This window comes from Myotis brandtii, unplaced genomic scaffold (genome assembly GCF_000412655.1).
Source record: "Myotis brandtii unplaced genomic scaffold, ASM41265v1 scaffold604, whole genome shotgun sequence".
NCBI classification, from domain to species: domain Eukaryota; kingdom Metazoa; phylum Chordata; class Mammalia; order Chiroptera; family Vespertilionidae; genus Myotis; species Myotis brandtii.
Genome location: NW_005370286.1, coordinates 1,791,428 through 1,801,543, shown reverse-complemented (window position 1 = coordinate 1,801,543; position 10,116 = coordinate 1,791,428). Strand labels below are relative to the sequence as shown.

At 52.3% G+C, this 10,116-nt stretch overlaps 2 protein-coding genes across 4 annotated transcripts in view; one reads left to right on the top strand and one right to left on the bottom strand.

Annotated features, from left to right (window-relative positions):
- ZNF511 (zinc finger protein 511) overlaps positions 1-3,149 on the bottom strand; it is a 6,416-nt gene extending 3,267 nt beyond the window's left edge. The window contains exons 1-2 of the mRNA XM_005879696.2: positions 3,085-3,149; positions 222-306 (exon numbers count right to left, since the gene is read on the bottom strand). Of these exons, the coding sequence (XP_005879758.1) occupies positions 222-306; positions 3,085-3,149 (150 nt within the window). The remainder of the gene's footprint in view (positions 1-221; positions 307-3,084) is intronic.
- TUBGCP2 (tubulin, gamma complex associated protein 2) overlaps positions 2,070-10,116 on the top strand; it is a 16,106-nt gene continuing 8,059 nt past the window's right edge. The window contains exons 1-9 of one of the 3 annotated variants that reach the window (XM_014550581.1): positions 2,070-2,089; positions 3,270-3,452; positions 4,472-4,600; positions 5,297-5,473; positions 6,579-6,738; positions 7,661-7,805; positions 8,007-8,206; positions 8,556-8,745; positions 9,891-10,036. In XM_014550581.1, coding sequence (XP_014406067.1) covers positions 3,303-3,452; positions 4,472-4,600; positions 5,297-5,473; positions 6,579-6,738; positions 7,661-7,805; positions 8,007-8,206; positions 8,556-8,745; positions 9,891-10,036 — 1,297 coding nt within the window. In that variant the 5' untranslated portion in view covers positions 2,070-2,089; positions 3,270-3,302. Of the gene's footprint in view, positions 2,090-3,269; positions 3,453-4,471; positions 4,601-5,280; positions 5,474-6,578; positions 6,739-7,597; positions 7,806-8,006; positions 8,207-8,555; positions 8,746-9,890; positions 10,037-10,116 lie in introns of those variants that run through there. The other 2 variants (XM_014550580.1, XM_014550582.1) reach the window with 2 other exon arrangements.

Genomic DNA, 10,116 nt, shown 5'->3' with positions numbered 1-10,116 from the left:
GCAGCTCAGTCCCGAAGCGGACGCCGAGGTCCCTCCCAGGTCCTAGTGGTGCAGGGTCCCTCCCGGGCCGCTGCCGGCACCCTCGCCCGCACGGCTTTGTCTCTGGCTGCGGCGGCCTCTGGGTCATTGTCTCCAAACCAGTCACCAGCGAGGTCCCCAGGAAACTCAGGTTTTATTGGAAGTCTCCTTTGTCTAAACTGGCCTTCAGTGGCTTCCATTACCTTAGTCCCGTGTCCTTCTCGCGGCCGGTCTGGCCCTGCACGCTCCGCCTGCCTTTCCGTCTCCTGCAGCCGCTCAGCTCCTGAGCTGCACAGGGCACGGTGCCAGGAGCTCACGGCGCAGAAATCCAAGGAGGTCAAGCAGATACGTGATTAAAACGTGATAGGTAGACACATGAGGGACGCAGGTGTGCATGAGACTTACTGGAAGGTGGACCAGGTGCGCACAGACTCTGGCTCAGAATGTTTCAGCATCGAGCACGACGTGCGCGTGTATACGTGCAAGGGCTAGAGGGGTGCTTCTTTAAGGCTTAAGCAATTGAAAATATGTAATAAAGTTTGGTCATTTCATTCTGGGAGTGAAGGTTGTGGCTACATCGCCAGCTGGTCATTCACATGCCCAGGAAGAGCACTGGACAGACCCAGACTTTTCATCACTTAATACTTTTTCTGTCTCTGAGAAAGCATTAGGGTTGTTGACGTTTTCCACAAGTTTTCAAGCCCTACTCCTGCAGCTCAGGTGGTTGAGCCTCGGTTGAGCGTTTGTCCATGCACCCAGAGGTCATTGGTTGATTGACATTCAGGGCATATACCTGGGTTCTGGCTTGATCCCCAGGAGGGGGCATGCAGGAGCCAGTCATTGATGTTTATCTCTCCCTCTCTCTAAAAAAAATAAATACATATTAAAAAATGTTTTTCAAGCCAGTTTGAGAAACTAGCTTTGAACTCTCAACAGAGACTCACTTTCTTCTGTGTTCACCAGTGTGCGTGAAGTAGGCGTCTTAGCTCACTAAGGCGGCGGCTCATGCGCGTGGATGAGGTAGTTTTCGTTCCCACACAGAAGTCTGTCCGTTTGTTCTGACTGATGGAGAGAACTCTGGAGTGTCACAGAGGTCAAGTGAGCCGTTGCAATGAAATGTTCTTCAGAGTTGCATTTAGTGTGGATGCTGCTGAAGTTTAGCATCCTGGCCTCTTGCGCCTCCCAGTCACCATGACAACCAGGGGTCCCTCAGGGGCCCTGCCTGCAGCTGAGAGCCCCCATTCTTGCAGGAATTGTTCCCAAATCCACAGAGAACAATGGACGCCTCAGACATGGGGACAGGAAGATAGTTTTTAAATAAACACTCACTTGATCATGATCTTTCTTCAGAAGAGCTCTCTCAACCCGCTTGTGTCTGGGGGAGGTGTGTGTGCTTGCGGTGGTAAACAGTGTCCTTGCCATTTACATGGCCAAAGGATCCTGCGTCCAGCGCTTACAAGGACAACCCGCAGAAACCACATGGAATGTGGGGAAACTGGTTCCCTTGGACTCGAGGTCTCCAGGGGGAAGTTCTGTTGTCTTCTCTGTTTGCTGGGTTTGCAGCGCCTCGCTCATGGCCCGTTGGGAGTAATGGGGTAGCAGTGGTTTGGGCGTCAGTGGGGCAGATCCAGTTTTCCTACTGTAAAACCAGCCCTTTCTCAGGTAAAATGCACATTTGCAGTTGGTTGGCCTTTTGCAGTAACGGTGACGTCTGACCTGCCTTTTTAATAACTTGCTGTGTGCAGGCTTTACGGGAACTGCTGCCTTTCATCTCTGCAGTAGCTCAGGGAGAGTATACTGCTCACCCCTCCTTGGAGGGAGCTGGTTTCGGACATGCTCAGCCAGGCCCTGCAGCCTGCGCTCTGCTGCTGCTGTCGTTACTGTCGGCGCCTCTTGTAGCCGCTCCTGCGCTGGCAGCCTGGGTTCCAGCTGGTGCTTACTCTTCTGCCCCCATGTTTGGAGACATCTGCTCCTGGCCAGTGTTTGATGCTTACACACTGTGAACTGTAATTACATCCGGAGAAGTTGTTTTCCTACCCCCCAAGATCACAGTTACAAGTAATATTCATTGGTAATGAGCTGTGGAGTGTGAGTGGGTCGTCTCTGCTTGGTGTTTTGTTGGACTTGGGTGTCTTCACTGCAGCTGTCAGCACAGTGGCTCCTAACCTTTTCTGGGTCACAGAGCCTTTGAGGATCTATTGAAAAAGCCTCTCAGGAAATTCACAGAGAGACATGACTGTCCGTGATAACTGTTCTTTTGTTGTTCATGGATCTGAAGTTAAGAACCTTACGTAGGTAGACTGAAATGTTTATGTGAAGCATGTAAAATTTGCTCATTTTTATTTTTTTAATCTATAGCTAATTACCCCTGTGTGTTTATTCACTCCCTTTTATCAGCACTGTTGATGGTGCTGGCTAACTGGGCCAGTCATCAGTGGGAGAACAAACTGCAGTGCAGGCCACTACTGTCCCCTTGGGGACATCTCAGTTATGACTTTGATGCCAGAGGGTTCTGTATCTAATGGTGAGACCCTGGGACATCTGGTTGACAGGGTAGACTGAGCTGAAGTGGAATCCCACCCAACTCAAATGCACAGGAAATGTGTAGCAATTTCCCCCAAAGCTTCTGCATATATAGCCAAGCTTGGGCAAGAGAAGGAAATGTCCTAGGTGCCAGAGTGCAGAGAGCACGCAAACCTGAAACAGCGCAGGATTTGAGAACCAGCTGTGGGCCTCGTGGACTGGAACAGTTTGAATACCCGAGCTGGCACGGGGCAGTAGCTTAGGCCTGTGTAGATCCAGGTCCACTGGGTCTGCCCAGCCAAGACAAGAAAATTGTCTGCCAGCCACTGGCCCAGAGCCCTGCGTGGTGATGTCACCAGGGTGAAGGAGGGTTCAGGCCTTGGAGTCCACACTGTCTGTACCTTCAGGCTCCTGAGCTGAGGAGTGGGCCTAGAAACTGGCTGGAGTGTGGATTGCTAAAGGGAGCATGTCCACTGGAGACCGTGCCTGTAAGAAATGACAAACCCTACCAAGAGCGCCACCTGCAGGGAGAGGAGAACTCACTCCAGGAACAAGCCCTCCGGGGAGTAGACAGCCGGCAGTAGGTGGTTGTGGTCTATGAGGGGCATCGTGTGGCCCACATGGTGATTTCGTTTCTCCTAGACCTGACATTGGCCAAAATTGGTTGCTTTAAAAATTTCTTACTAATAGGGTTTTGTTTTTGTAAGTAGCTTTCCTCTTATCTTTAGGAGAACGTATTGTGATGTCTCAGGGCCAAAACTATGAGTGAATTTCGGATTCACCACGATGTCAATGAGCTGCTCAGCTTGCTGCGTGTCCATGGAGGGGATGGGGCCGAGGTGTACATTGATCTCCTGCAGAAGAACAGGACCCCGTACGTCACTACCACTGTGTCTGCACACAGCGCCAAGGTGAGTGCCCATCCCTGCGCTGCTGTCACTGGTGAAGACAGCCCGTCCCTGTGCTGTGCACAGAGTTCACCTCCCTGGCTCCTGACGGGGTGCCCTAGCAGTGCCAGTGATGATGTCGGACAACTTGGCAAGTGCTTTCCATGGACCAAGTGTCTGCTCAGCTCAGTGCCTCTGCTGACCCCGTGGCCACACTGAAATCTCTTTAAAGTGTACTGTTTTTCTTTATTCAAAAAATATATGATTCAAAATTATAGATCAGCAGTAAAAGGTAACTTTGAAATCTTTTAAAAAAACACATTAAGAAGCTTCAGGTATTGAACCAGCTTAATACTGGCACAAAGATAATTAGAAAAATTCACTGAGCCCTGGCCAGTGTGGCTCAATAGTTAGAATGTTGGCCAAGCACCAAAGGGTCGTGGGTTCGATTCCTGGTCAAGGGGACGGGACATACCTGGGTTGCAGGTTTGATCCCCGGCCCCGGTTGGGGAATGTGCAGGAGACAACCAATCGATGTGTCTCTCACATTGATGTTTCTCTCTTGCCCTCTCCTTCTCCCCCTCCCTCCACTCCTCCTTTCCACTCTCTAAAAATCAGTGGAAAAAATATCCTCAGTGAGGATTAACAAAGAAAAGAAAAAAGAAAGATTCACTGAGCACATTAATTTAGGAACACACATTACATTTAATCTATCACAGGGGGAGCGTTAAAAACCAGTGAGAAAACTTAACCCCTGAACCAGTACATGGTAATAAATTCAAGAGGGAACAGAGTAAAATGAAGGCATAAGCCACCAGGAGAAAAATACAGGGTTATTCTGTGACCAGGCTTGGGAAGAGAAGCCTTGGAGGAGAATGGTTTCACAGATTGAGGCGTCTTCTTAGTTTTATTTCAGCAATATATGGTTATTACTTAGCCTACCTGATTTTACTCCACTTGGGTCTTTGTGTTTAATTTTCTGGAAGATGTTTTTTAAAGTTCTTAGTTATTGTCACTAAATCACTTGTGTTTGTTCTTTTGAGGTTAAAATAGCAGAATTTTCTCGTACTCCAGAAGACTTTCTGAAGAAATATGATGAACTGAAATCGAAAAACACAAGGAACCTTGACCCACTGGTGTACCTGCTGTCAAAGCTCACGGAGGACAAAGAGGTAACTGTCATGCTCGGGTCGGGCTTATCAGGGAAGGCGCGTGGGGAGCCTGCCTTGTGGGGCAGTTCTGGCGAGTGTTGTAAGCACACAGGTTTGCACGGTAGAGATAACGCCTCATGACCCTGCTGTGGTGGGTGCCCTCCTGTTGCTCTACCCGCCTGTCAGACTGAAAATAGCTCAGAGTGGTAGACAGAAACACGGGAAGTACTGACAGTAGTTACTTCGGGGGGCTTTGTTGTTGTTTTGTGCCATGTTTTTTTGTTTAGAGCTGTGTACTTGACGCTAAGAAAAGCACGTATCGAGCTGGGGGAGCCATGGCACATGGGAGCACCCAGGAATGCATTAGGACCTTCCTCCTGCTTCCCAAGCTCAGGGTCTGTTCAGGGGTGGAGGCGCACCCTCCATGCCAAGGACAGGGAGGGAGCCATCCAGGTGTAGAGAAAGGCAGTGCCCCTGGGAACGGAGTTTGGGAATTGGCTGTTAAAGCAGCTGGAGGGTCCCTCCTTATGAGTGGAAGACTTGAACCTGGTGGCAGGAAGCATTGGGAGACCAGACTGCAGCTTGAGGACTGATGGGAGTGCCTGCTCTCACCCTTCATGTGGTCACTGGGGCTGGGAAAGGAAGGGCTGGGGTGTCGGTGCCAGGCAGAGTGCAGACGTGTGCGGCCCCTTGTCATTCAGGGTTCTGTGTGTGCAGACTCTGCAGTATTTACAGCAGAATGCGAGAGAAAGAGCCGAGCTGGCAGCCACGGTGACTGCCAGCAGCACCACCAGCTTCAGCGCCCCTGCCACGGCCTCCAGGATCTCCATGCAGGAGCTCGAGGAGCTGAGGAAGCAGCTTGGCAGCGTGGCCACGGGCTCCACGTTGCAGCAGGTACTGTGACCCGCCACCCACAGGCCCACACTCACTGCAGCCGGGGCAGGGAGCGCCAGCAGGGGGTGCACATCACTGTCATCTGTTAAAGATGAGTCTGACGTGGAGACGCTGATCGGGACTAGCTGTGTGTGGACAGGATCCTGGGCACGGTGAACTGGGGCAGGAAGGTTCTGTCCCACCCAGGCAGGTGACTCGCCTGCTGCAAGGCAGTTGTGTGGGTTAAGCCAATGCAAACTGCAATTTCTATTTCTCTCTGTTAATTTTTAACCATTTGTCTTTTTAAAATTATACTTGATAGACATTTTCTCTAGATCTTTTTCTTCTGTACTTACTGCCCCTTCTTGCTTCTGAGTTTATGTACTGCCCTCTTCTTTTGATGTACGTCATCTGCTCACAGCATTGCCTCGGCCTTCAAGCCCCACAGAGCTGTGTCCCCATGAGGGTCTGAGCTTATGTGCTTGTTGAGCACAGCAGCTGTGAAAGGGACAATGGCCAGCACTGGTGGGCATGTGCTGGGTCCAGCACCTCACAAAGCCCTCACCCCGGCACCGCGTGTGACAGATGGAGAAACTGAGTTTGCGCCTGCCTTTCTCACTACTCCTAAGCCAGTGCTTCTGAGAGCCACCCCCATGGCCCTGGTCAGCTTCTGGCGGCCAGTTCCTCAGGAGGACACTGTCCATGCATGTGCCTGGAGCCAGCCTCTCCTAGTGTGGCCCTCTCCATCCGTCCCTTGTACCCAAGGGGCTCAGATGGGGCACCCCTTCTCCAACCATCTGTCGCTGGGGCCATGTCTTCACCCAGCAGCTCATGTCTAGACTTTGAACTGCCGGGAGAAAGCACAGGTGTTCCCAAGGGTCAGACTGCCCTGGTGAGGTGCCCTCATTGCCAGTCCCCCTTAATATGTGGGCCCTGCACAGACCGACACCCTGTCAAGGGCCTGGGTCTCCATCTCTTTTGCCCCCAGCCCCTTTCATGGTGACCAGCTCGGAGTCATTTCATTTATACACATACTTATTGAACCCTCATGCTCAGTGATGTTAGTTTTAACTGTTTGTACTAAAAGTATATCTTTGTTTTTTGCTTTTAAAAAAAATCTCACCAGTCTCTGGAGCTTACAAGAAAGATGCTTCGAGACAAGCAGAACAAAAAAAATTCAGGCCAGCGCCTCCCCGTCTTCCCTGCCTGGGTGTACGAGAGGCCCACGCTGGTCGGGGATTTTCTGACTGGCTCAGGCCTAAGCACGGACACAGCTGTGCCTATAGGTATGTGAAGCACTTACTTCTAACTGCCTGTGTGGTGACTCCATGGACAGGTGGCCACTGTGCTCAGAGCCCATCCTGTGCCCACAGGTAGACAGGTGGTGTGGTGTGTGCGTGCTGCCAGCAGGTTTGTAACCTGCAGATGTGGTGCCGTGTGATCGTGCTGCCGGGTCCTGGTCTCGGGAACCCAGGGCAGCTTGTGTATGGGCAGCAGGGGTGATTCTCAGAGACACCTTTCTCCTGGTGCTGCCTCCAGGTCCCCATCTGTCCCAGCAGGTGTCAGGGGGGACACTGAGAGTCGTTCTAGAGCTGGGAGCCGCCTGGGCCCTGAGGCATTTGGTGGCAGCCCTACTCAGTGGCCTGGGACTGTCCTCAAGTCCGTTGGGTGGTATCTCATTGTGTGTTTATGATAGAAATTGTAAGTGTTTTAAGGTCTTTAAGGAAGACCTCCCTTTTATCCCAGAGCAACCAGACTTACCAAGTTGTAATAAGCACTGCACGCAGACCCCATTGGACGTGCTTTTCAGATTCCTGATTGTGTCCTTTAAGTGCAGGCAGGTCCCTGCGTGTAGAGGTTTCTGCCTGCCTAGTGCTTTCAGCCTCCAGTGGGCTCCCAGCCTGCCAGACGATCAGCGCTGTTCCTCCTGGTGGTTTGGAATCTCAGCCTTCCGTGCCCCGATGGGCTCAGTTGACGCCAAATGAACAGCTAGTTCTTATATCCGTAGTTATTTGAGGAAATTACACAGAGGAGAATGAGTGAGAGTGTGACTTTCAGCAGGTAGATTAGGTCAGGAGAGAGGCCAGTGGGAGCGGGGAGCTCTGAGTCAAGGCGCGTGGGCCAGCTGGTGTCTGCAACCCACAGGCTCCCTGCCCCTGGCCGCCCAGGAGTCGGCCGTCGTGGAAGACCTGCTCTACGTACTGGTAGGTGTGGATGGCAGATACATCACCGCCCAGCCCCTCACCGGGAGACAGAGCCGGACCTTCCTCGTGGACCCCAACCTGGACCTGTCCATCAGGGAGCTGGTGAACAGGATCCTCCCAGTGGCTGCCAGCTACTCCACCGTGACCAGGTAGGCCCTGGACATCGGCCTTCTCGGGCACACTTGGCCCCGGAGCGTGTGCCAACCAGCTTCACTCCTGGCACGATGTGAAGGGCCTGGGGACAGGTGCAGGGAGCCCAGTCTTGGCCTGAGAGCAAACAGAATGTCTAACCTCATCTGAAAAGGTAGCTCCCAGCTTCTCAAGGTGCTGGATGCTTCCTTTCCTCATAGGTTCATTGAGGAGAAGTCTTCCTTCGAATACGGGCAGGTGAACCATGCATTGGCGGCTGCCATGAGGACCCTGGTGAAGGAGTACCTGATCCTGGTGACGCAGCTGGAGCAGCTGCAGAGGCAAGGCCTCTTGTCGCTGCAGAAGCTCTGGTTCTATGTGCAGCCGGCCATGCGCACCGTGGACATCCTGGCCTCCCTGGGTACGTCTCCCCCAGGCCAGGAGAGCCGGTAGGGGGCGGGGCGCATGCAGGCAGATCCTGTGATGGAGCACTGAGATGTGAAGATGAGATGGGTGGTGTCGCAGGAGGGACCCCTGGGCCAGCTTGCTAGTCATTCGTGTCTTGCTTTTGTCACTGTGGTTGTGAGGCCAAAGCTGTGGAGCTTCATGTTTTACTAATTCGCGGGAGGAAACTGGAAGCTCTGGTAAACTTTATTTGCAACTACAGCTTTGGGTGTATCCCACAAAGAGCACCGTCCCGGGAGGAGGTTGGAGGTGAGGCTCCGCGTGGCCTCCCCTTTCTCAGCACTGAGCGCCTCTTCCCCTTGCAGCCACCTCGGTGGATAAAGGTGAGTGTGTTGGGGGGTCCACCCTGAGCCTCCTCCACGACCGGAGCTTCAACTACACAGGTGACAGCCAGGCGCAGGAGCTGTGCCTATACCTCACCAAGGCCGCCAGCGTGCCCTACTTTGAGATTCTGGAGAAGTGGATCTACAGGGGGATCATCAATGACCCGTACAGGTGGGGTTGGGGACGTGGAGGGCGGGCAGGCGGCTCTTCAGCTTATTCTATTGCGTGGTGGACGTGTAGGACCCAGATTGGCCTCTTAGCTGCCTTTGTGTGGGCTCCTGGTGTGACGGATATAAGCGCATATGACGAAATACGTCAGCTCACAACGAGTTCTGTTGGGTTGAGATTTATTTGTGAGAACATTTTACACTTGATTTTAGCCAAAAGGCTGAGAAGTGTATTTGTCAAAATACCTTTTTTTTTTTTTTTAATTCTCACCCAAGGATTTTTTTCCCATTGATTTTTTTAGAAAAAGGGGGTGGGAGGCGCCCTAACTGGTTTGGCTCAGTGGATAGAGCATCGGCCTGCGGACTGAAGGGTCCCAGGTTCGATTCCGGTCAAGGGCGTGTACCTTGGTTGCGGGCACATCCCCAGTAGGGAGTGTGCAGGAAGCAGCTGAATTGATGTTTCTCTCTCATCGATGTTTCTGGCTCTCTATCCCTCTCCCTTCCTCTCTGTAAAAAATCAATAAAATATTTTTTTTTAAAAGAAGAAGAAAAAGAGGAGGGGGGAGTGAGAGAGAGAGAAACATTGACATGAGAGAAAAACATCAATTGGTTGCCTCCTGCATGTTTCTGGACAGGGGCCTGGGACAAACCTGCAACCGAGGTACATGCCTTTGGCCTGGAATCGAATCCAAGAGCCTTCGGTCCATGGACCGATGCTCTGAGCACTGAGCCAGATGGTCCAGGGCTTGTCAAAATATCTTACCAATAGACTTGTGGTCTAGGAATAGTTTCTCTACTAATGACCCAAATAAAAGCTGGTGCGATGGGCTAAGTAAGGAATGCGATTTTGAGGTCCTGGTGCGTAGGTGATATTTGAGACGGGATGTGAGGTGTCTGGGCTCTGATGGGCAGGAAAGCGTCCCCAACGTGTCCTGTTACCCACATGCGTGGTGAAAGGAAGGGCTGGTTCCTTTGAGAGGTGAACCAGCCTCCCATCCTGTTCTGTGACCCCAGCTCTCTCTGGCTCCAGGTCACCTCGCAACCCCAAGTGAGGTTGGCAGGTTTGATTAATTCACAGTTGAGAATTAACGGTAGTGAGACTGTGCTTGGCCTCCGTGGTTGTGACCCAAGATGCCTTCCTGCTTTCAGCGAGTTCATGGTCGAGGAGCACGAGCTGCGGAAAGAGAAGATCCAGGAGGACTACAACGACAGGTACTGGGACCAGCGGTACACTGTGGTGCAGCGACAGATCCCATCCTTCCTGCAGAAGATGGCGGGCAAGGTGCTCAGCACAGGTGATGCCCGGGGTGGGGAGGGGGAACAGCAGGCCTCAGGAGGGGCCCCATCCTCCCGGACGTGCCGAGTGTCCTCTGTG